The 26,567-nt window shown below is 41.3% G+C and overlaps 1 protein-coding gene and 1 long non-coding RNA gene across 2 annotated transcripts; one reads left to right on the forward strand and one right to left on the reverse strand.

Annotated features, from left to right (window-relative positions):
• The first annotated feature begins 1,187 nt into the window (after positions 1-1,187).
• On the forward strand, positions 1,188-9,082 carry LOC104600087 (low affinity sulfate transporter 3-like). The gene is made up of 12 exons (XM_010262910.3): positions 1,188-1,699; positions 1,802-1,850; positions 1,951-2,158; positions 2,381-2,555; positions 2,709-2,774; positions 2,879-3,109; positions 3,245-3,371; positions 3,538-3,824; positions 6,308-6,501; positions 6,594-6,691; positions 6,813-6,889; positions 8,647-9,082. Exons 1-12 carry the CDS (start codon positions 1,382-1,384, stop codon positions 8,794-8,796), a joined length of 1,980 nt encoding a protein of 659 aa, XP_010261212.2. The 5' UTR covers positions 1,188-1,381; the 3' UTR covers positions 8,797-9,082.
• An 11,785-nt stretch (positions 9,083-20,867) lies between these two features.
• Positions 20,868-26,334, reverse strand: LOC148791354 (uncharacterized). Its single transcript, XR_016076611.1, has 3 exons — positions 25,835-26,334; positions 21,435-21,793; positions 20,868-21,352 (listed from the first exon to the last, which is right to left on the reverse strand). It is a non-coding gene; the product is annotated as an uncharacterized LOC148791354 (long non-coding RNA).
• Positions 26,335-26,567: the final 233 nt, after the last annotated feature.

Consider the following 26,567-nt stretch of genomic DNA (forward strand, 5'->3'; position numbering starts at 1 on the left):
CATATGTGGCAATTTACACTTTTATGATTGGTCCTAGTCTCATGGTGATGTGCAATATCAAATTATCAAATTGTACTGGTAAAGTGTTGGGATCCCAACTCAACAAAGATAAATACAAGAGTGAGTGAATGGTCATGATGTGAAAGAGAGAGATGTGACAAACGTATATATGAGCCGGGGTCAGGCTTGAAGGACCTGGCTCGAAGCCTAAGCCCAAGAAAGTGTAAAGTTGGGTCTGAAGCTTGGCCCATGAACAGGTTTCAAAATAAAACTGGATGTGTAAGTAGCATTGTAGTCATTTCCAATCCATGATTCAAATTGAAATGGGGGCATTGTTTTTTATTTCCATGACGACAAACTCCTACATTTATATCTATTACTGTATAAACAATGTACATGTGGTCTCCTAATTTGGTCCAGCATCCTGATTTTCTTTTTCTATTTTTATCTTCTTTGGCTTTTCCAAACTCCAAAGTATGAACCCACTTCTACAAAACAATTTTAATAACATATCTATATTAATTTAACAAAGTTTTGAGATTTTTTTTTGTCACTTCAGCTAGGTCTGGGTCCTTCAATATGCTAGACGGTATATAATGCCGATGCCCGCCTTTGGCCTCACGTCCAGATCACCCTCAAAAGCTTTATTCCATTTATTTTTCTCTCCACTAACCCTTTTCTAGGAATGGCACGTGTATATACACGTGCCACTCGAGTGATAAAAAGGACGGAATTGTTGGATCATTTGTCGTTTTTGCTTTGGTATTGAAAATTATTTCCTTTTAACATCATTACTGGTTTTCAAATCTGGACCGGACCGGATGATTGGACCAGAAAACTTGGGATAATCGATTCCGTTTCACCTAAAAATTAACCATTGTTTGGCCAAAACTCAAAAGTCGTTGATTTGATCAGTGGCCCACTGAATTATGCAGTCGAACCGTTGATCGGAAAAAATGATTTTTGACTTTTTTTTTTTTTTTTTTTTTATAGAACGATTCCCTGTTCGATCCGGTTTTAAAAATCTCGATTAATTATATATCATCCCGTTTATGTACCAGAATCAACCTTTGCACGTGCGAGGCATAACTGGTAGCTTGAAATTCAAATGATCACTTAAAATTCAAATGTACCGCATTTTCTCAGTTTTAGCTTTTAAGGTCCCATATTCTCGACAAGTAAGAAGTATTCAGCCTTTCTCTCTCCGAACTTTCATTTTCATGGTGTAAGACTGAGTAAGCGAGTAAGCCTAACCATTTCCGACTTGCAGAGTCATGCCATCCATGCGCTTAGAATCAACTTTTGCTTCTCTCAGACAAGCGGTTAGTACTTGAGAGAGAGAAATCTCTCTCGGTTCTTCCAAACCCTTCAAACAACAACCATGGGATCATTGGCCGCCGATGAGACCTGTGGTGTCCAAGAGCAGCCCGACGTCGAGGACAGCAGCCGGGCTGTGAGGGCTCAGTGGGTGCTCAATACTCCTGAGCCACCAGGTGCATGGCGTGAGCTGAAGCAAACCGTTTTTCACAGAGCAAACAAGCTGCGTTCATCTTGCAGCCAGAAAGGTGTTTCGAAATGTGTACTCTCAGTTTTGAAGAACATATTTCCTATTCTCCATTGGGGTCGGAATTATAAGGCAACAAAGTTCAAGAATGATTTGATGGCGGGTTTAACGCTTGCCAGCCTCAGCATTCCACAGGTATATATATAGGAAAGAGTCCTGCTTTGTATTTTCCGATTAAAGCTAGCTAGCTTCTTTTTGTGTTCTTCATTTTCTCTCAACATCTTAAATTTCTTGTAGAGTATTGGGTACGCAAGTCTAGCGAAGCTTGATCCTCAATATGGCCTCTGTAAGTAGTACTTGTAGTTTCAATTTATATCTAGCTAGCTAGCTATTATGATTTGAATAAAAATGTTTTGATATTTGGGTCTGCTCTATATCGATCATAGATACAAGTGTCGTTCCGCCTCTGGTTTACTCTTTAATGGGAAGCTCCAGAGAGATAGCCATCGGTCCGGTGGCCGTGGTCTCTATGCTACTGTCGTCCTTGGTTCAGAAAGTAATAGATCCTGTGGCTGATCCTACGGCTTACAGAAACTTTGTGATCACTGTGACCTTCTTCGCCGGTTTCTTTCAAGCTGTTTTTGGGCTGTTCAGGTGATGAGTTATATCACATGGCAGTGTTTGTTGTATTTTATTCTTTGTTATTTTGGTTTCAGTTTTAATCTTATCATGTTGTAACTGGATAACCACACGATACCTCATGTACAAACATCAATGAAATACAACAAATCCATTTCTTATTCTTCCAAACCCTTCATCTTTTATGGTATCAGAATCAGATTCACTTGGGCCTCCCATTTTTCTTCATCTTCACAGGTTGGGCTTTCTTGTCGATTTCCTCTCGCATGCTGCCATCGTTGGGTTCATGGCAGGTGCTGCAATTGTTATAGGATTGCAGCAACTGAAGGGGCTTCTTGGAATCGATCACTTTACAAATAAAACTGATGTGATCTCTGTCATGCAGGCGGTTTTGAGGTCACTTCATCACCCAGTAAGGAAACCAACCTGTGTTTTTCTTTTTATTTTTTTGGTCTGTGAAGGCTAGTTAGTTAATTCTGAGAGTAGCTACAAGTTTATATTTTATGTTAATTATGCTAGCTAATTTTTTATTTATTTTGCTTGTGTCTGTGTCTGATACCTGCAGTGGAGCCCCCTTAATTTTGTTCTCGGGTGTTCATTCCTGATTTTCATCCTAGCCATGAGATTTGTGGTAAGCAATTAACATCTGTTAACTTCATGCAAGCATCTATATATTATTAATTAATTGTTTTATATGAAATATTCAAGCCCGGTCCCAATACGATTCATGTACAGGGCAGAAAAAACAGGAAACTCTTTTGGGTACCAGCTCTTGCTCCTCTCATATCTGTCGTATTGTCCACGCTTATAGTCTTCGTCACGAGAGCGGATAAACATGGAGTTAAGATTATAAAACACCTCGAAGGAGGAATTAATCCAAGATCGGTGAAGGAGATAGAGCTCAACGGCCCACACGTTGGAGAAGCGGCCAAAATTGGGTTAATTTCTGCCATCATTGCTCTCACGGTATGTGTTGTTGTAGAATATTGATTTAACTATTCTTACTCCTTATTTTATTTGTTACAAAGTGCATCTGATAATTTGTATATATAAAAAACAGTAGTACGTAGTTGGCGTAACAACCCTTAATTTAATTTTCAGGAAGCCATTGCGGTTGGGAGATCGTTTGCATCAGTAAGAGGATACCAACTTGATGGAAATAAAGAGATGGTAGCCATGGGAGTCATGAACATTGCAGGCTCTCTAACTTCTTGTTATGTAGCCACTGGTCAGTACTCAGTACTAGTACTAGTACTAGTACTAGCAGTGGATCACCATCAATATATATATATAGCTTCTTACTTTCTTTTATATGATCAATTAATTAATTAGAATTGACCATCGATGATGGGTTTAATTGGCTTACTGGATTAACAAATATATTGTATACGTAGGTTCGTTCTCACGCACGGCCGTCAATTTCAGCGCGGGCTGCCAAACAGTGGTCTCAAACATAGTAATGGCCATTGCGGTGTTGGTCGCACTGCAGATACTGACTACTCTCCTATATTTCACGCCTATCGCCATCCTTGCTTCAATTATTCTTTCCGCCCTTCCTGGCCTCATTGACTTCAACGAAGCCTATAACATCTGGAAGGTCGATAAACTGGATTTCCTCTCTTGCATTGGAGCGTTCTTCGGGGTCTTGTTTGGATCCGTCGAGATCGGCCTTCTCGTTGCGGTATACTTTTCTTCACACATTGTTATGCGTATGTACATAAATACGTACTGTATATGTTTATACTTTATACGTACGTATTTGTGTATGTATTTTGTATTTATGCAGAGTAGTAAGGTTCAGTTTCGAAAGAATACAAATACAGTTAAATATGTACAGTGCAAATACCATGGTTTTTAAAACCGAACCGGTCAGGGGTTCGGTTACTGGTTCGAGCGGTCCAACCGTTTGACCCGAATGATTGGCCTATTCTGATAAAAAATAAAAAATTTTAAAAAAATTAAAAAATGATCAAAACCATTCGAACGGTTCAAACAATTAACCAGCTGATTCAACGATTTACTGACCAAAATCAACGGTTTTGAGAGAAAATAGAACCATGACCGGTTCCCAGTTTTTCTAGTCCAATCGTCCAATCCAGTCCAGTTTTGAGAACCATGGCAAATATATACAAAATAATATAAAGTATAATATAAAACTTTGTACTCTACAAATTTGTATTTGTACTCCTTCCAAATTAGAGCTTAAAAAGAAAAAAAAAAGAACATTTTTAACAAGTTGATGTGTCTTCATCAATACATCAATCAAAGAACAACAATATATGGTTGAGGAATGACAGAGCAGTGAGTCCTTTTAACGAGAGGAGGATTCAAGCCTTCAAGGATGCAAGTGCATTAGTGCAACAGAAACTTCTGGGCCATCTTACATTTTATTCTCACGCCTGCTCGATCATGCTTCCTACTTTATATGCCTACTATTCAACTTTGGTTTTCATCCACCCTTCTGTGGTTAATTATTTCATGGATATATGGCAAATGTTGTCCAGATACAATGAATGTAGGAGGATAGAAATGGAAATTGAGATAAACCTTGAAAGTGGAGTTGCAATAACAGCACCCTGGCAGAGAAAAAGCTTCATGTAATATTCCAACATAGATTTGACTTGTGCATCATTAATGAATGTGAAATGGGTTCTTTTGACAATGCTTACTTTGAGGATAAATGAGCCCCACCTGCTAGCTAGATTTTGCAAGTAGATAGGATGTGGTGACTCCATCTTGATCCGTCCAAAATGGGCACTTTTGGACCACCTGATTTGGTAGGTCCCTCCTATCAATTTGCCTCCCTTCAAAGAAATTCTAAGGGGGTTGTCCCTCCACTTAGAGTAAAAAGATTCGATACATACGTCCCTGATGTTTATATGTAACTAAGTAGAAATATTAGGTTCCTGATTCTAACATAGATGGATGAAAGATGCTTTCCAAAGTAGGACATCAGAAGGGGCATATGACATCAAGTTTTTGAGCCATTTGATCCGTTAATGGGCTTGCTTGCAGAATACCATTAATTTTGAACAAAATAGTATAAGAATAGCGACTCTAGTGGGGCGGTCGAATAGTCGGATGAGAGAGAATCATGGGTTTTAGGCTTTTTCGGCCAAGAACAAAATAGTATACCACTAATTCTTCATCTCCTCATTGGACCACAGGACCAGATACCCCTCCTGCTCATGTAGGGCACTATCTCTATCTTCTTCTCTTTACCCCCATTCCTCCATTGGGATAAGTGTGCTCCAATGTTTTGGTGATTGATTCCATGAGAATGATACCTCACATGAAGGTTCAGTTTTTTTATGTTGGATATTGAAAGTCCCTTGATGCCAATCCAAAGGTAAATGATCGCCCCCTCTATTATGGGTCCCTCCTTGATATCACCCCCTTCATTCATTTATTAATTTATTTATTTAATAATTGAGAAGGAACTTTAATTTCCTAAAACAAATAATCGATTTTTTTTTTCCTTTTGATGGGTTATTGGAAATTGTTGAGTGTGGCAATAGGTATACCATGCTTCCAGATTTAGTTTTACATTTTTGTCCCTTATTCTTAATTTCTTATTATTAATGCATAACAATTTGTCTTTCATTTTCAAGTAAAGATGATGGCGTAGGTATCTTCATACAAGACTCCTAGCTAACAAGATGTCACATGTCTCATATATAATATATTCAGTAGTCAGTCAAGCAAACTTGGTTTATCTGATGACCCACAGATGAATGGACCCCATTCATGAAAAACAAAACAAAAAAGAAAACCAACATCATTCGACCTTATTGATTTTGTGTTATTTGTTTGTGAGAAGTAAGATGATTCGATCCCCACAAGGAGTGTGGATATACTAAAAGCAGAAAACCTGCAACCCAATGTGCGGCTGGATGCTATGCTCTTAACAGATTTACACTGCAAACAGACAGACTCTATGTCTGAACAACATGACCAATTAATACAGGTTCGAGATAATTAGAGTCACTGGAAGAAGAATTATATCGACCCTACATTGTTCATCACAAACAGTGAAATAATGGAAATTATTGTACTGTTGTGATATCTACATTATTGAAGAATAAGCATTTGAGTAACAACAAATGAACAAATTGAAAATTTCAATTATACACGGCTTGATGATCATGGTTGTGGACATTGCAGGTAACCATTTCATTTGGAAAGGTGATACTAAATGCCATTCGACCAAGCATGGAATTCCTGGGACAGCTCCCTGGAACTGATATTTTCTGTAGCACCAATCAGTATCCCATGGCTGTCAAGATTTCAGGCACCTTGATAATTCGTATTCACTCTTCCTACTTTTGTTTTGCCAATGCCAATTTCATCCGAGAAAGGTTAGTTTGTATCTGTACAATACAAGAGGGTGAGAGAGAGAGAGAGATGTAAGTTCGTCAACAATAGGCCTTTTTGTCTTTGTTTGTTTCAGGATAATGAGGTGGGTTAAAGAAGATAGTGAAGAAGGAGAAGAGGAAGTTAATGGAAATACGAAAATGAGGGCTCAAGTACTAATACTTGACATGTCAAGTAAGTTATGCTAATCCATATCTCCATTACCAACCACTATATATTGACATTTTTAAGCCATTAATTTCAGTATTTATTTTGTCACTGACTGGTTTGTTCTTTGCTGGGTTTCTCGTGACAGACTTGATGAACATTGACACGTCAGGAATCATTGCATTAGAAGAGCTTCATAAGGAGTTGGTTTCTCGTGGTATAGAGGTAAGGTTTCAAGCAAATCTTATATTTACATCTGTAAGACCTAGCTGCATTTTCTTGTGTTTTATATTACTTAAAAGTGTTTTTTGATAAACTTAATTTTGTCTTCTTTTGGTGTATAAAATAATCATAGAATAAAAATAATCTAGGATTTAGTAATTCATTTATCATAGCATTCAGCCGTTGGGAAGCCGATAACCTACTTATGTTATAGGGTGTTAAATTTATAGGACTACTAGTAGAATAGGAGGGGCTGCAAATCAGATTTTTGAGGGGGATTGTAATCCAAAAATCTTTAAATTTAAACTGCTTCTTTTTTTAGTTGATAATATTTAAAATAATGTTTTTAAAATATTTAAGGTTTTAAAAAGGTTTTGTTGTTGAGGAGATAGATGCTTATAAGACCAAGGCTCTTTATTTTCTTTATCCCAAATTGCCTACGAAAAGTAGATTTTTAAGCAAATGAGTAAACTCTTCCTAGTCCCTACCAAAACAAATGAAGATTTTTAAGTGGCATAACATAACCCTCAAAATTAAGAATACAAGTCGGGTTGGCCCGAGTTAATAGTTTACACTATTTTAGGTTTGAAATTTGAATTGAGGCTTATTGAAATTTTGACAAAATCCCAACCCTAACCTGCAAAAGTTGCACCTTAACCCTCAATGCATGTGAATGTTTCATCTACAAATCTGCGCGGGTGAATTCATCAAGCATTCAGGTAAGCTCGTGGTATGCTTTTCCACGTGAACCTGAGTGGTATTGGCTCTTCGGCCCATGCCGGTTAGCGAGGTGGCATTTTGAGTTAATGATACTCCTGGACTAAGTGAGCCTTTCATGCGAGACCATCTACCTCTCCGTCATTTGGGCCTTTCTCCCTAGTCCCAACTCCTTGGATATGGGTGTCAATTAGACAGAATTTGGTCTAAAATCTGATCCAGTCCAATATGAGTCCATAACAGATGGATCAGGCCTAATTCAATCCGATGAATACTCTGGATCTGTTTGGATCAATTCAAGTCAAACCCAAACCTGGTTCATTGACACCTGTATTCTTATCTTCTATCAATGGATCAGTTATTGGTTCAATCCAATCAATCTAATATAAATCCATTATGGATGGATCAGGTCCAACCCAATTCAATAAATACTTTGGACAATTAAGTCTGGACTGGTCCAATCCAATACATCTTATTGGTCTGTCAAATCCATCCAAATTGATTTTGATTTAAACATGACCCAACCCAAAACCAGTCCATTGACACCTCTACGGCTAGAAATAACAGGGACCATGCCTGGCATTAATTAAATTAGTTTTGAACATGTTCAGGAAATGGTTGAAGAACTAAGAAGTAAAACTTCATGGGGTTATAAAGGCTGCATTCGGTTCGGTTTTGTAGGTGTTTTGAAGGAACGTGTAACTATGATCAACGTAAAACTCTATTCCGATTCAGTTTTGCATGTGTTTGAATGGAGTGGAATTTTATGTCGATAATCGATGTAAAACCTCATCAAACATAAAGTTTTACATCGATAAAACATTTTACACCGATGATGTTTTACATTGATTCCAAACGCAGTCAAAAGTACAAGCCAAAAAACAATAAAGTTTAAATTGTATATATTTTCATGGGTCCCACTGTGTATAACAATAATATAGTTGATGCATCTTGTTTAATTAATAATGGAGGGATTGCTTTGTTTAATTAATTACATGTACGAAGTACGTCTGGTGGATTGATAAAACCTATTTGTGATGCAGTTAGCCATAGCGAACCCTTGCTGGAACATTATTCACAAGCTAAAGTTAGCCAAGTTTGTGGATAAAATTGGAGGAGGATCCTTCTTCCTTACCATTGGTGAAGCTGTGAATACATGTCTTGGGTCGAAGATGGTTAATCTTAAGATTTAGCTTCTAGGGGACAAACTTCTAGTTACCAAAAAAAATAAAAAATGCTGAAGTACTCTAATTTTCGCAGTGGGTGTGTGTACGCACTCGCGTGCAAGTATGTATTTAGTATTTACCTATATATGTTTAAGCCTACAAGGGTAAGGCAGGAGGGTGACTGTTTGGACGTTGGATCACATCCCTTACCATGTATACCAAGGAATGCAACAAACCAAAATAATAAGTTGTACTTTATATATTAAAACTTCGGACTTGGTTGTACTAAGCAATGCTCGTCTGCTTCTATTTCTACCAAGTATCAGTTTTATAGATTTTATTTATAAATCAGGCTCAGTTTGGAAAAGAGTGCAAATACAGATATATACAGTGCAAATAATGTAAAATACAAAGTTTTTTATTATACATTTTTATATTTGTACTCCTTCCAAACTGAGCCTCAAGTTCATATTTGTATCCTTCATCTTTGGAAGGATGTGCTTCATTTATCATAATTAGTTGCGAATCTGAGCCCATCAATATAAGCAACTTCGGATTCATGGAGCTATGCATAGACTCAGTTTTGAAGGAATACAAAGATAAATATGTACAGTATAAGTAGATACAAAATATAAGATTAATACAAATACATACAAAGTAATATAAAATATAAGATTTTACACTGTACATATTCATATTTGTACTACTTTCAAACTGAGAAAGATTTAAACACTTGAGAATTGGGCTGAATTTGGACCGATGAAGCAAATACAGTTTGACCCACCAATATTAAGGTGCAAGTTAGGCTGATTGACTCGACTTTAAGGCCAATTTCAGCCCAATTCTAAGCTCTTCTTATTTTGGGTGGAGACCAATTTTAAGCTCAAGACTTTAAGCTTGGACATAATCTAGTGTTTGTAAATTCGTTGGCCCAGCTGATCAGACCATTAAAACTGTCACCCAGTCATAATAACAGTTCGACTCAACTTCAAACCTGCCAATAGCTTAAAAAGCCATTAACACAGAAACATCAGTACCTAAACAACGGGTAACATGTTACAGACTATTTTATCGGTATTACATATGGAAGCCATAATTTTATCTTTGACTATCGAGCCACTGTTTTTGTCAAAAAAAAACAAGTTTTGACCTCAAAATGGTGCAGCCTCCGGCTTGAATTTTAAAATTCTGATCCAATTTAATATCAAAACCCGAATTTGTCAATCTAAATGAAACTTCAATCCAATACAACTCAAGCCGGAATCAGGCATTGTGCCAGTTCTGGCTTCTATTTATTTATTATTTATTTATAAATAGTGATTTTTTGGTTAATAAGAATAATAAAAGGCTACACAACATGGGGCAGCTCTCCCTAGGAATCACTAAAATAAAAAGAAAACAACCCGCTTTTTTCAAAGGCCCATTTGCACCAGCAACGTGGCCCTCAGTAAGCCAACCAATTCATCACAAAAATTTGCTTCTCTTAAAAATATAGAAGTATTGGATGATGAAGCTTTTTTTTTAATGTATAAACACGATAGCATTCAGCAATCACATCTGCGCAACCCCTTTCAAACTATTATCACTAGTTTTGAATCATCATCTATAATTAGGGTGTCATTGGTATTTGAAAATCTAATTTTGAATTCAAGATTCTACAAATTGAAATTAAATTCAGACATGACTTGATTCTATTCGAAAAATATTTGAATTTGATCGATTATTTAATACTTATATGCATTATATGTAAAATATTTAATTATTTTATATAATTTGTCTATATAATTAAATTATATAAATAATTAATATATTTATCTATTTTATATAAATAAAATATTCATTAATTACTAAAAATAATTAATTGATCGAATTCAAATCAAATCAAATATTTAATCAAATTCAAATTTGAACATTGATTTTCAATGTCCGATATCAAATTTTCTAATCATATTCACATTCAGATATTGCTTGATTCGGCTCAAATTCAATCTATTTACACTCCTATCTACAATAATGATGTTCTTAGTAAAGAGTGCTGCCAAAGCATAAGCTTCAGCAACATTAATTGAACATGACCCCAAAGCTTTGTTTCTTGTCAAAAGAACTCCAACCTCTTCATCTCAAGCTAAGCTAAGCAACCAATGGCACTACTGCCATTATCTTTTGGGGAGGCAACAAAATTTGTTTTTAACCCGGAGGGAGATGCACTTACTCCAATTTCTTAAACCATAGGATTACTTTAAGAAATTTGCCCTTGTTTTTTCTTTTATCTAATTAGGGGTGCTCACAGTTCAGTTAGCCGAACCATGGGCATTATTTAGAAATTGAACTGGTCCTATCGGTTTTTGTGTTTCTTCAAACCAAAACTGAACCGATAGCATCAGTTGACTGGTTTCAGTTTTTGATCAGTTCAGTTCTTTGATTTTTCAGTTTTTTATATTTATAACATATATTATATAAATATGTAAAACTATATTATAAATAATAAATGATATATAATATATTATAAATAGATAGTTATAAATATTATATATGTATATTTATTTGTATAATGCATATACATTTATATATAATATATAGATAATACGTGATATATATTAAAAATATATAATATACATGTAAATATATATGCCGGTCGGTTTGGTAAACTGCTGGTTTTTTTCTTGGTTAATCGTAAAAAAAACAGTCCATTGGTTTTTCAAAAAGACCAAACCGATCGATTCAACTAACCACATTTTTCGGTTCAGTTTTCTTGGTTTGATTTTATTCGATTTTTTTATTTTTTTTTATGAGCAGCCCTGAAAAAACACTTTTTGAAATCAAGTTTTTGGCCTAGTGCTCTAACGAAAGTTTTCATAGTTTTCTTTAAAATTGGCTGACAAAAAGGCTATGTTTGGTTTGAAGGAAAATGTAGGAAAAAAAGAAAAGATAGGAAAGCCTATACAAGATTTGCAAAAGTTTCCATACTTTCTTTTCCTTTCCTTACCTTTTCCTTCGAATCAAATATAGCCTAAATTTTCTTTCTTTCTTTCTTTCTTTCTTTCTTTCATATTGTGGGGGCTCCATAGGTCTGCACACGGGGAAAGACCATAACCCCCACAATCCTGGTACAGGTGCGATTCAAACGGAAGTCAAATAAATTTCTTTTGTAGGTAGTGAGGAAGACTTTTACTTGGGAAAGTGCACAATTAGACTTTTACGTCAAAAAGTTTAAATTTTATTTAACTTGGCCAATCTAAAACAAAGAAAGCGGAGCAGGTAGTGAGGAGGATGACTAATTGAACGAGTAGATTACACACAATCAGTTAATTTGGATGGAAAACGCATAAGATGTTGGTTAATTATTCCAGGTTAAAACTCCTCTTGACATGCAAATATTTTATTGCGGATCGGAACTATATTTTCTCTTCAAGTTTCAACTATATATATTTGCTTGTCATTTTTGTGCTTTGTCTCAATCAATGAATGTGTGAGTGTCCACTGTCCACTTCAATCATTGATTTAAAATTATATAGATGTATGTTTGGTCAAGTCAACATTCATAACAATTAAACAACTAAAATACCACCAGTAGTAGTTGAGATGGTCACTACGCATTCCTCTAGACAATGGACACTTGGGATCAAATTGTATGAATGCAAGCTTTCCTTAGTAAGGTCAGTGGATTAATTATATGCACATGTAATACGAATGTTCAGACAACGGGATCGAGTATAGAGTTGGAAGAAGGGAGAGGTTCGATTGGGGTCAAATCGGAGGTTGAACCATGACGATATGGTATATATATATATATATATATATATATATATATTAGGAGTCATATAAATATTATATAATATATTTTGTAATTCTTAATATATTTAAATATGGTGAATAGATGGTAAGTTTCTTAATTTTTAAAACGAAGGATTAGGGTTTAAGCCTTTTAACTTACATTTTCTTTAAAATATATGTATAATAATGTAATATGTATAATAAATAATAAAGAGGTGGATTAGTGGTACTTAAGTAATTTGTGAAAATAAGAGGTTTTGGGTTCAAATCTTGTTAATAACATTTTAAAATTTCACTTATGTATAGACTTGGGCAGTTTCATGAAATCGGGACCAGTTCATTGGTTTTCTGATTCAACCGGCTAGTCAGTGGGTTTTGAGCAAATCCGGTACTTATTGGGTACCGAACTGGTCAGAGTCTCGGGTCATTGTTCAACCAGCCAGTCCGGTTGGTTGAACCCGAGGAAAACAACTATAACATTGTTCATGTCAACAGCATTCTTTTTATTTTGAGTTTTTTCTATTTTTGTTCTTTTTAAAATTGAATAAAATAACTCAAATAACCACTTATTTTTAGGATTTCTCTTATCATCTCTTCTTATTGACTCGCCACAAATTTTCTCTCCTATTTCCCATCGACTCTTCCAATTATCTCTCATTAATCACATCATTACTCTCTCTCTCTCTCTCTATTATTCCATTAAATGAGCATGGATCCCATGACCACAACATATTGCTCAATGCTTTTGAACCATCGTTGACCCGGACGGTCAGACCGTTTGGCCCGGAAGCCATTTAAGCAATTGGTTCCACTTAACCCTTAACCCATTGACTTGGTCTGAGAACTATTGACCCAGACGGTTGAATCGTCAATTCATTCGACCCGAACAACAATTCGTGGGTAAACATAGAAAGAGAAGAACATCTCAGATCTAAGACAAGAACAACCTCAGATCCGATATCTAGGTATAGCAGGGAGAAGAAGAAAAAAAAAAGAAAAAGAAGATTGCAGAGGTTGGAGACTGGAGAGAAATCAGATCTGAGATCTACATTTCTGTTGTCGTCACAATCGCCGTCACCATTGTCATCACCGTCGCCATCATCATTGCCAGTGAAAGTTGAATCCTCCTCCTCTTCTTCCCTCCTTCCTTCCTTCCTTCCTTCCTTCCTTTCTTTCCTTTCTCTCATTCCTTTCATTTTTTTTCTTTTTTCTTCCACCTTTCTTTCTTTCTTTCTTTCTTTCTTTCTTTCTCAGCTACAACCACAACCTCTTTCTCATAAAAACTAAAATTCTAAAAGACTAGTACCAACATTTGCCCTAATAATGTAAACCGTTTGAACCATTCAACCCGGACGGTTGAACCGCTGACCTAAAACCAGTGGCCACAGCAGTTACATTTCCGATATATATTATCCATATATTATACATAAATATATATTTATAATATATAATATATTATTTATTATCTATAATATAATATATTATATATTTTTCAAGTATTTGTATTATATATTTGTAGAATTGTTTGTAATACATATTAGAAATATCAAAACAACTAAAAAATCAAAGAATCAAACCAGTCATTTAACCAATCAATTGGTACGTTGACTGATTGGTTTTGGTTTTTCAAAAGCCAATGGTACTGGTTCGGTTTAGAAAATGGGTCCATGCTTCAGTTAATAGAACTATGAGCATCTCTATGTCAATTAGATGAGGGAGGCCACCTAAAATTTTATTAAAACAATGATCCAATATGGTTCAAGAACAAAGGGGAGGACATAGCCCACCTTGCCCCTACCAAAAATAGAGGAAACACTCCCTCAAACTCTCAAGCTCACCCAGAAAAAAAATGACAAAATTATACTACTCTGGGAATAGGGATACCCAAAAATTCATCCTGGATAAGGGATTTTGTTTTACTAGGTAATTGGGGAATTTCAGTAAAAATCACTTGACACCTAAGGTGGTATTTGGCATCAATGTCATTGCTCCAGAAAATGGTGAGACATCAGTGCCACGTTAGAAAAATTGGTGCTTCAGAAAATGGTAATATGTTTGGAACCGTTTTCCATAAAAAATGGTGCTCCAAACCATGTCTTTGAAATTGGGAAGGCGTAGTCTAAGGAAATGCCGAATTCTACGTTTTTTCAATTTGGAGCTCATTGCTGCCAACGAAGACCTGACGTGGCAGTGACATGGACTTCCTATAATGAGTACCAATGCTGAAAACAGATATACAGCACTGGTACCAAATAGAAGGCATTGATTGTTGTTGCCCCAGGAAACGTTCTACTTGGCAGCAATATTTCCAAACAAAGAAAAAACACCATTTTCTCAAAAAACAATGCTCCCAACCCACAAAAAAACGGTGATATATATGCAGCATTGAGCCAAGCATATACTAAATCAATTCCCCAATTAGCTAGTGAGAGAATCCACATGTGAAATGACAACACATACACATTTGTGTGCCTCAAAAATAAAGATATTTCCCGCATGTGATGGTGGATAGTCCAAAGGAGCCTAGCTTTTTATTTGTTTGTTTGTTTGTTTTTTTTCTTTTGTTAGTGGATCCCAATAGTTTCAGCCATTAGTAACCCCTTGAAGTATCTTGGAAGCTTCTCACAATATTAAAAAATAATCAACCGACATCAGAATCTCAAGTTTAAATCCATCCACATAAATCTCCAAATCCATGTTTGAAGTGTTCCATTACTTCATTATCCACTTTTTGTCCACAAAGCATTCTATCTTTTCAAGCCTTATATTTCCATTTTCGTCTCTTTTACTTAATGGAAAAATCATCAACTCCCCTGATATTAACCTTCTAATACATTATGAGACATCTTTAGGACTGTTTTCTATTCATATCTGTTTTTCTCATTCATAATTCAATACACATTATGACTAGCTTCGATGAACTTTTTTTTCTCTTTTATAATTTCATCTTTATCCACTTTCCCAAAACCAATTCATCTATTGATCTTTTATTTATTTTTTATTAAATTTCTTCCATCCATTGCAGGGAAAAACGAAATCGGTACTGGACCTGTTGTCTACAGAACAATTGGTGCACACAGAGAGATGTGAATATACATACTAATTAGTGAGAGAATCTATGATGCATGGAAGATGTTTGGAGTTTGCATATGCACCCCACATACACATCTTCCGTAGTTGTTGATTAAGGAAGATTTGGCCCAACCTCGTAACCACTCAACACGTGGCAAAGGCAACAGTTCGGCACAACAGCTCGCCAAGGCGTGAACTCCGAGAGGAGGAACCAATGGTCCGAACTCCCCACAAGGAGCCCGAGCTCTCCCTTAGGCCCCGAGCCTTACGAACACAAAGGGCAACAAGCCGAACTGGCCTGCCCCACAGCAATTCGGGTCACACTCCTATCCGAACTCAAGACTTAACCTCGCACACCACTCCAGCACTTCGCCCCCGGAACACCGAACTGAACAAACCGTACCTGACACCGAAGGAGTCCGTATCTAGGGGCGGCGCGCACCTGACTAACTTGGGATCTGACGCTTGATAGCCGCATTCCAATGGCCACCTGCCACCGCCATCTCCAGTTACAGAGACGGCTCCAACAAGGAGCAGTGGCGGTTCTGTCCCAGCAGAGGTGATGACACCCGAACTGGCAGAAGCACAGGAGTAATCATACCCGACCTGACAGAGGCCTCAGAGTGAGTGCGCAAGGTGGTTATAAAAAGGGTCTCTACCCCCCGATGAAGGTATGTGAACTTTGCGCCATCGTTTTATCTTGCCTTTGAGAGAATACTAACTTGAGCTTCGGAGTGATCTCGGCGGGTTCCTCCCCGGAGATTCCCCACCTTCTTCGTTTCAGGCCCCCCTATTGCTCCAATTAGAGGCAAGATCATTGACAGCTAGGATCGGCCGGATTGCGCTCCATCAATTGGCGCCGTCTGTGGGATACGCTTCTAAAAGCCTCCCTCTAAAACTCTCATAACCTCTTTTCTCCAGAAACCCCAACACTCATGGCTTCTTCCAGCAACGCCGGGCGTGGCACGGAGACGAACACCACCGGGGAACAACTTCAAGTCCCCGTGGTGTGCGTCAGACAGTTCACCATCCCCCTTCCGGTGGATGGGATCCCCAGCTTGAATGCGCCACAAGCAGTGGCGCCCGCAAACCTTCCTGCCATGAGCATCCCCTTTCCTCTCCCTATCGTAACAACCTTTACTGAACCAACTGCTATCTCCCTGGCAACTAGCCAGAAGCAGTTGGACGACCTGATGCAATGCATGCGGGCAATGCAAGCCCAAATATAACAATTCCAGCAACATCAGCTCCAGCAACACCAAGTACTGCACAACATCTCCCAGTATCCCTATCAGCAGCAGTTCCCCCAACTGCCTCCGAACCAACCACTACTTCCACCTCGGCACCCTGCCCCAAAGCCGGTTAAGCCCTCCCCTTAGGGTGGACGCCGTCACCGAGGAGAGGCCTCCCAACCTCAGAACACCCACAAGAGCCAGGCCTCATCCCCGGGCCGAGGGCAAAGAAAGATCACCCCCGCCCTGCAGCTCGCCGACGGGTCGGGCACCTCGCCCGCCAAGTCAATATCCCGGCACTCCAAGCCTGAGCTCCCGCTGACAGAGAATCAGTTCAGCGTCCTGGCGGCAGACTACCAACAGTCCGGGCCCATTGAGCTCGGCAACACAGAGGCCAGCAGTGCCAGCACTAGACCCACTCAGCAACGAAGGCGCCGACGAAGTAGCCGAACTGCCACCCGTGTGTTGCCCGAGCTCAGAGGTAAGGAAGAGACGAGCTCGGACGAGGTAAAAGCTGCCCCAATTCTCTCAGTTCCTTCCCCCCTCGCATCAGAACTCCTAGCAGTCCCCATGCCAAGAGATTTCAAGCTTCCACCTTTGGACAAGTATGATGGGTCCTTCGACCCCAACGACCACATTGATGCTTTCCAGTTCCAAATGCACCTTGCCAGGGCCAGTAAATCATGCATGTGCGTGGCCTTCACCACCACCTTCAGGGGGGTAGCCCGCACTTGGTACAGGAACCTGGCCCCTGGGTCGATAAGATGCTGGGCCCAGTTCGTGCAGGTCTTCACCGCACACTTTGTCACCAGCAAACAGTGCCCCAAAACCGAGGAAAGCATCTTCGGAGTAGTCCAGAGAGAAGGAGAATCCATCCGGGGCTACATCAAGTGGTTCAATGAAGCGTGCTTGCAAATACCGCGGTGCAACTCGTGGTGGCCAAGAGAGGAGTAATGCACAAAGATTTCAAATGGCACATGGTAGCAAACCAGCCCACAACCGTGGCCGAATTCCTCAAGCTCGCGGATAAGTTCTTGAGAATAGAGGAAGAAATCAACCAACAAACCGAAAGCGAGAACGAGAAAAGAAAGAGGGAAGGCAAGCCCTCCAACCCAGTCGACAGAAAAAACTCAGCCCGGGAGCCGAAGCCGAACCAGCCGTTTCGAGCTCCCGTAGCAGTTCGGACGGATTACACACCGTTAAACACGAGGCGGACCGAGATCTTGATGACGATCAAGGACGCCCCATACGTAAAGTGGCCACCTCGCCTAAAGGGGAATCCGAACGAGAGAAATAAAAATTTGTACTGTAGTTTCCATAAAGACCACAGTCATAGTACCGAACAGTGTAATAATCTCCAGGACGAGATAGAGGGACTCATCCGTCGCGGATACCTGAGGAATTTTGTACAGCATGATAATAATAATAACAATAAGGCAGGTCAGCAAGGGGAGCACGGAAAGGATGCCCCCGAATCTAGCAGCAGGCCAGCCGAACCATCGTAGCAACAGCCTCCGGAAGAGAGGCCAGTTCGGGGAACCATCCATGTAATAGTGGGAGGTTCGGTGATAACAAGGTGTACTTCGCCAGCGGCCCGGACGTCAGTTCGCGAAGCAGCCCGAGAGGAACAGAACCCTCCAAAGAGATCGAAGACTAAAGAACCAATCTTCTTCACGGAAGATGATGCACGAGGGGTCCACTACCCCCACGATGACGCGCTTGTCATAAAACTGAGGATCAGCGACTTCGAGGTCAGGCGCGTACTCATGGATTCGGGCAGCTCGGCGGGCATCCTCTTCAAGTCAGCATTTGACCAACTACAGTTGCAGAAGAAAGAGCTAAAGCCCGCGAACACTCCTCTGGTGGGCTTCAGCGGAGAGGAAGTTAGGCCCCTCGGAAAAATAACAGTACCTGTGGAAGTCAGCACATGGCCTTGTGTGGTCAGACTCAACCATGATTTCCTGGTGGTCGCGACCCCCTCCCCATACAATGCCATAATAGGGCAGCCGATTACGCATATCCTGTGGGTAGTGGTCTCCACATACTATTTGGCAATGAAGTTCCCTACAGAGGCGGAGTACGCATCCAACAACGAGGCGGAGTACGAGGCACTGATAGCCGGACTGAACCTAGCACAAAGAGTAAGGGCAAAACACATAGTTATCTGTAGCAATTCCCAGCTTGTAGTCAACCAAGTTACAGGCAAATACGAAGCACGCGAGTTGACCATGATCGCCTACTTGGCAAAGGTAAAGGAGGCTCTGCTCAACTTTCAGTCACACTTCATCAGGAAAATACCAAGGTCAGAGAACACTGAGGCCGACTCCTTGTCCCAGTTAGCCAGCACGAGTCACAACACCATGAGAACCGTGTACATAGAGGACTTACCTTGGCCTAGCATTCTCGGTGGGACAGAGGAGGTCGCTCCCGTTCTTGAAGCAGAGTCGAGCTGGATCGACCCACTCGCGAGCTTCTTGCTAGATGGAACCCTCCCTGCGGACCGCAATATAGCCAAGAGGGTGCAGCGCCAGGCAGCCAAATACGTCATAATAGACGAACGGCTGTACTGACGGTCCTACACGCTGCCCTACCTGCGCTGCTTGCGACCTACCGAAGCCGAGCTCGTGCTCCGCGACACTCATGAAGGTCTGTGCGGCGGACACTTGGGAGGCAGTGCCCTCGCTCAAAAGACACTTCGACAAGGATACTACTTGCCAACGATGAAGGCAGAGGCCATCGAGCTCGTCAGAAAATGCGACAAGTGTCAGAAGCATGCCAACATCCACCATCAGCCTGCTGCCGACCTCAAGTACCTCACCAGTCCATGGCCCTTCGCGCAATGGGGCATCGACCTCCTGGGGCCATTCCCGCCAGCAACAAGTGGGAGGAAATTCTTAGTGGTGGTGGTAGATTACTTTACAAAGTGGATAGAAGCTGAACCTCTGGCAACAGTTACAGCCCGAAACATACAGAACTTCTTTTGGAAGAACATAGTATGTCGCTTCGGTCTACCTCGGGTACTGATCTCCGACAACGGCAAGCAGTTTGAGGATATCAAGTTCCAAGAATGGTGCCAAGATATGGGAATTCGTCAGAACTTCACATCGGTCACACACCCGCAGGCAAACGGTCAGACAGAAGTAATGAACAGAGCCATCCTCTGCGGACTGAAAGTCCGACTAGACCAAGCTAAAGGGTTGTGGGTGGACGAGCTACAAAGTGTTCTATGGGCTCACCAGACTATGGAAAAAACCGCCACGGGAGAGACCCCCTTCAACCTCACCTATGGCACTGAAGCAGTAATCCCGACGGAGATCAAAATACCCACACTGTGACTATCAGCATATGACGATCAGACAAACGGAGACGGGTTACATACCAACCTCGACCTACTGAATGAGGTAAGACACCTCGCGCAAATCTGGACAGCAGCCTACCAGCAAAAAGTAGCTCGGTACTACAATGTCAGAGTAAAGAAGCGAAGCTTCCGCGTCGGCAACCTGGTTCTCCGTAAGATCATTGTACCCAAACCCGGCGTGGGCAAACTTGGACCAAATTGGGAAGAGCCATATAGAGTAAAGAGAGCGCTCGGGGGGGCATACGAGCTTGAAACCTTAGAGGGAAAACAAGTACCCCGAGCGTGGAACATCGTCAACTTAAGGCGATACTACCTATAACCACTAAGCGAAGTGGACAAAATCACTATCAGAGCCCAAGGGCTAGGATGCCGAGCTAACGAAGTGGTGACTACGAACTAATAAGGACATCGACATCTCAGAGACTAAGTATTTACACCAAAACAGGCCGTGCATATGCAGTAACCCGGGCAAGAAACAGATCAGGCATATGGTCAGTTCGGGAGAAAGGAAACAACCAACACTTAACCAAAAGAGATTCCATTCCAAAATAAGGGAGTGTACATTTCGAACAAAAAAAAAACAAGCATATCGAGCTCATAGGCCCGAAGGTGGTTATTCTTCACCAGAAGGCACTTCGACAACACCCGAAGGTCCTGCCTCACCCTCGGAATCTGGCTCACCATCAGCGGTGTCGGCCATCTCCTAAGTAATGCGCGAGGTGGATATCGCACTAATATCAAGCTCGGGGTATGTTTTCCGGATCATCCACCGGCTTAGTTTAAAGCCCTTTCTGTACGAGTCCACCATCAGGTCATCAAAGAGCGGCGAAGCAATGTACTCGTCAACAACCTTCTTCTTGGTGTCCTCAATGCCTTGGGAAAAAATCTGCGTCCTCTCCCTGATATCCTCTTGAAGATATTCAACCTAATGTTGCAAATCCAGCCTCAGGTCCGCCATATGCTTTACCACAACTCCCATGGCCTCAGCATCTCTCTGAGACCTCGCCTGCCTGGCCTGTGCAACGCGAGCAGCCACCTTAGCCGCTCGGGAAGCCGCCTCGGCAGCACGGAAGGCCTCTTCGGTAGCTCACGCCTGCCTCGACCTCCTTTCCACCTGGGCCGCCAAGGCGTGGATTGAAGAATTCACCTACCAAAAGGGGAAGAACAAAAATGATCAAAGCAATGACAGAAGGACAAAAGCGAAGAGTCGGACAAGAAATCTGACTTACCACCATGGCATGAGTGGCAGCACGACAAGCCTCCCTGCTCTTCTGCAGAGCGTAGTTCGGTGATAGCACGCTCCTGAACTCGCCTTGGGCCCCCAAGCCTGAGGGCCCAGCTTGCGTGTAAGCGGATTCAGAGTAAGCAGGAGCCCCCATATAAGTAGCTTCGGCATAAGGAGCCCCTGCCACCTTATGGACTGGAGGGGCCATCTCGCGTTCTCTAGGCGGATCCACAGACGGGTAGTCTGGTACTTCGGGCTCCACGTCTGTGGGCACCTCGGCACGAGTTCATTTTGCAACCCGCTTCCTCCTCTTCATGCCATGAAACAAGTACCCACCGCAAGTCCTCTCTAAGTCCATCACACCTGCAAAATGAGTTCGGCATCAGGAAAAAGCGAAAGAACAAAGCAAAACAAAAGATAAACCTGAGTAAGGAACCTACCCGAACTCAAACCGGCCTCAATGAGCTTGGCCTTCGACAGATAAAGATAGCATTTTAGCCCAAGTCGTGCCCATTGTTGGAGGCCCTTCGCCGTCTCTTTATCAAGTGTAACACCGGAGTTGGGGGCGACCATTCCCCACCCGGTTTGAAATGGCCACCCCAATACACTTCGCACCCCAAAATAATCCCGCTTCCACGCCAGGACCTTGTTGGGAAGTTCGTGTAAAAGCTTAAAACCCGGGCGAGGAGATAGGTAATACGCCCGCCTATGCCCGGGAAGGGGACCCGTTTGGTTCTTAAGCATTAAGATGGAAGAGAAGATCTCCAAGTCTAAAGGGAAGCCCTGTTCGCAAAATAGGGAGATTGTCCCCACCAAGTTATGAATGGAGTTCGGGTGAAGCTGGCCGACAATAACGCCAAAGTGGTTCATGACCTCGACAAGGAGGGGATGGAAAGGCAGTCGCAGCCCCGCAGTGAGCTACTCCCGGATTATCACGATCTCTTCAGGACCGTGTTCCCAAGGAAAGCTACCCGAAGGTATAAAATAGGCGTACTCCCCAGGCAAGTTGTAATAAGTAATAAGGGATTGGAGCCCCTTAGGTGTCATAGTCGAGGGACCGAACTTATCTAACATCCGACCTCAACGAGAGGTGGACGACAAGCTACCCGAGGCGGCTCGGCCTACGGGTTCGAACTCTTCCTCGAGCTCTACCTCCGGTTCGCTAGGACCATCAGGGGATGCAACTCGGTTCGTAGAACCTGCATCGGACCCCCTTGAAGAATCGTCTGAGCTATCCGAGCTAGACATCGGGGAGAGAAGATGGATCCCAGGAAAGTACTCACCCAGAAAAATGCTTGAATGGACTACGGGAACTTGAACACGAGCATAAGACCTTAAAGGCGAACTAAAGGCTTGGACGCGAGTTGAAAATTGGACGCGAGCTCAAGAAGCAAAGCGCAGAAGTGACAAGCAACTGGGGTCCCCCCCACTATTTATACCCACAGTAACCAAGAATCAACGGCTCAGATCAAAGCCAATCTGACGGCCCGCAGTCACGCTAGCCGCACGTCTCCTGAGACCAAGACGTGACTGGCCACACGTCTCTCGAAACTGACTGCACGTCTCCTCACATTAAAGGCGGCAATAGCACGTTTTCAAATTTGAAAAGACGCCCGCTGTCGCATCTCCCTGCGGCGCACTTTTTTGAATTTTGAAATAAAGCGCGCGCTGTCACGTCTCCCAGCAGCGCGCTTTTTGAATTTTGAAATAAGGCGCACGCTGTCACGTCCGTCAGCATGTGTAGGCAAATCGGCGCGTTTCCCGTCTTTTGGGTGCTCGAGAAACCCAAAAAGTCTTGACAACGCACCTCGCGCTATCAGTCAAACCGAAGTATGGGACAAATCCACCCGCCACCTTGCGAACTCCCCGTGCCAGGGCAAGACCCTTAGCACGAGGAGTAGGGGGCAATTGATGAAGGAAGATTTGGCCCAACCTCGTAACCACTCAACACGTGGCAAAGGCAACAGTTCAGCACAACAGCTCGCCAAGGCGCGAGCTCCGAGAGGAGGAACCAGTGGTTCGAATTCCCCACAAGGAGCCCGAGCTCTCCCTTAGGCCCCGAGCCTTACGAACACAAAGGGCAACAACCCGACTGGCCTCAGTTCGGGTCACACTCCTATCCGAACTCAAGACTTAACCTCGCACACCACTCCAGCACTTCGCCCCTGAAACACCGAACTGAACAAACCGTACCTGACACCGAAGGAGTCCGTATCCAGGGGCGGCGCGCACCTAACTGACTTGGGATCTGATGCTTGACAGCCGCATTCCAACGGCCACCTGCCACCGCCATCTCCAGTTACAGAGACGGCTCCGACAAGGAGCAGTGGCGGTTCTGTCCCAGCAGAGGTGATGACACCCGAACTGGCAGAAGCACAGGAGTAATCATACCCGACCTGACAGAGGCCTCGGAGTGAGTGTGCGAGGTGGTTATAAAAAGACTCTCTACCCCCCGAGGAAGGTATGTGAACTTTGCGCCATCTGGTTTTATTTTGCCTTTGAGAGAATACTAACTTGAGCTTCGGAGTGATCTCACTGGGTTCCTCCCCGGAGATTCCCCACCTTCTTCGTTTCAGGCCCCCATGTTGTTCCAATCAGATGTAAGATCGTTGATAACTAGGATCGGCCGGATTGCGCTCCATCAATTGTCATTGGGAGATGTTCCCCATATATGGTTGGGATGTATTGTAGGTTGCCCATGAAGCACGACGCTCTGTGGGGCGCAGATGCGAATTCAGACATTTGATGGTGAGAAATAAGACCTCTATTAATTAGATGTTTACATAAATGGGGAAGACGAAAGAAGATTATGTGGTTCAGAAGTCTATGGAATGAGATTATTCTCTCAAGAGTAATAGAATTGGATCCTAAGTCTATGGAATGAGACGAAATAAGACCTCTATTATTCTCATCCCAACTACATGGGTCAGCTACATGAATTCTATATCACTATTCTGTTTTATTTAATTTCATATCCATTGTTAAATTATGAACACTTAAAACATTTGAAAAGGGGATTATTAGTGGTGTTGTGCTACTCAAATGGCCATTACGAATATGATTCAGGTATTATCCCCAAAAACCAAAAAAGGGAAAAGCATTTCTTATTTACTTGGGGGCTTGCCCTTTTTATTCCATCCCTGGCCCCTTTTGTCCCTTCAACTTGCAACAGGTTATTTCTTCCTATAGGTGCTATCAATAATCTATTTTTTTCCATCTTATCATCTATTGAAACTATTCTTAGGTTCCTTCAATGATTTCATTGACTTTATCCTTTCTGATTTTCCACTGATTCATCTCAACACATACTCATTTTTGCACATACTGTTCTCGACCGTTCTATAAAAAAAAAAAAAAAAAAATTCTTTTCGGCTACCATGCTGTAATTCTATAGCTGCATGACACCTTCAATCACTCCCTTATTATCAACTTTGGGAAAATCCACCCACGTATTATTCAATAATTTTGGGAAAATCCACCCAAATTTTACAGGCATTAATTATATTCAGATTTCAGAAAACATGTTTGCATTTATTTTGTGACATCAAACCATGAGTGGCTCACCTGTTAGTGACCCAATAATTGATCTTTCCAAAAATATTATGAAATGTTTTAAATCAATTATTTGGTGATGAATTAGGGGTGGTTACGAGTTATTCGAGTTCAGCATATGAAAGCTTGACTCGGCTCATGAGTCTTGCGAACCTAATATGATAGATAAATAATTTTTTTATTTTATATATATATATATATATATATATATATATATATATATATATATATATATATATAATTTCATTGCCACTGTTGGAAGTTGAAATAGTGACGGTGATTTTGATATCATTGTCGTAAGCGAAGATGGCCACTACAACTTCCGAATGGGGAGTTCGGCGGTATTGGCCCTTGTGTTCTCACCCAAAAAACCAGTGGCGCCCCTTGCACCCCTTACGCAATGTCGTCAGGGAGTTCGGCAGCCAAGAACGGCTATAGATCCACACGCCGGTCTCCTGTCAGATTGTCTTGATGGTGTTCCCGGATTTTCCAATCACACCACCGGCCTTAATATCGTAGTAGCAGAGGATGTAATATGTGGCGTAGGTGGAGGAGAGTTTCAGGTTTTTCGGATGCGAATGCTTTACGCACGAAGGGACCTAAATCTTTGGCGTTGCAGATGGCGGAGGAGACGAGGAGTTGATCGGTGGCATACTAAGTTTGCCAAGTTCATTTTATTCTTTCTGATGTTGCAAAGCATAAAATTAAAAGGAGAGATGTGACAAAATCAAAGGAGAGATATCAAGTCACCTCTGCATCAAAAATCTAACAACTTGGCAAACTTAAAAGGAGAGATGTGACCGTTCTTCTGTTGCAAAGCATAAAATTAAAAGACGGTCATAAAATCAGTACCTTGTCCCAGACGAGGAGTTGATCATAAAATCGGAGGCGAATGCTTTCTGTCGGAGTTTGCCCTAATGCAGAGGTAGAAGGTGTTGATTCTGTTGCTTTCTCATGCAGAGGTGACCTGATATATTTCATACATATGGAATTCTACACCTCCTGGGAAGCTCCGAAAACGTCTGTCAGTCTGTGGAGTTGAAGCACCTCCAAGGTGCCACTCTCCGCAATGTAATTCGGAGGAGGTGTTCGGAAAGCCAGATTAGAACCGAAGCCACGATATTCGCTGCGTAAGGGGCGCCACCATTGAAACCTGACCAACCCATCCACAATAGACCAGCCCCAGTTAGGTGTTTTTCATGAATTGGGTTTTATTTTGAAAATTTAATGAATATTCATTATTTCATTTTTTTTCTATTAGTGTTATCGGCATATCAATTGTCAGAAAAATTAAGGGTAGCCTAGGACAATATCTAAACAGTAAGGGTACAGTTTGCTAATTTCGTGAACAGTAGGGGTAGTTTAAGAGATTTTCACTATTTTCATTTTTTATGTATAATAGTAAATAATTTTTATGATCAATATTTTTTTGTATGTAAAATAAAAACATTTTTATATGTATAATAATAAATAATTTTTATAATTCTTAATTTTTGTATCTAAAATAAAAAATATATTTATATATGTATGATTTTTATTTTTTAGAAAAAACTTGGCTTGCAATCAAGATTGAGCCTAGCTGAGC

This window comes from Nelumbo nucifera, chromosome 5 (assembly GCF_055504915.1).
Source record: "Nelumbo nucifera cultivar China Antique chromosome 5, China Antique-T2T, whole genome shotgun sequence".
Lineage (NCBI taxonomy): Eukaryota > Viridiplantae > Streptophyta > Magnoliopsida > Proteales > Nelumbonaceae > Nelumbo > Nelumbo nucifera.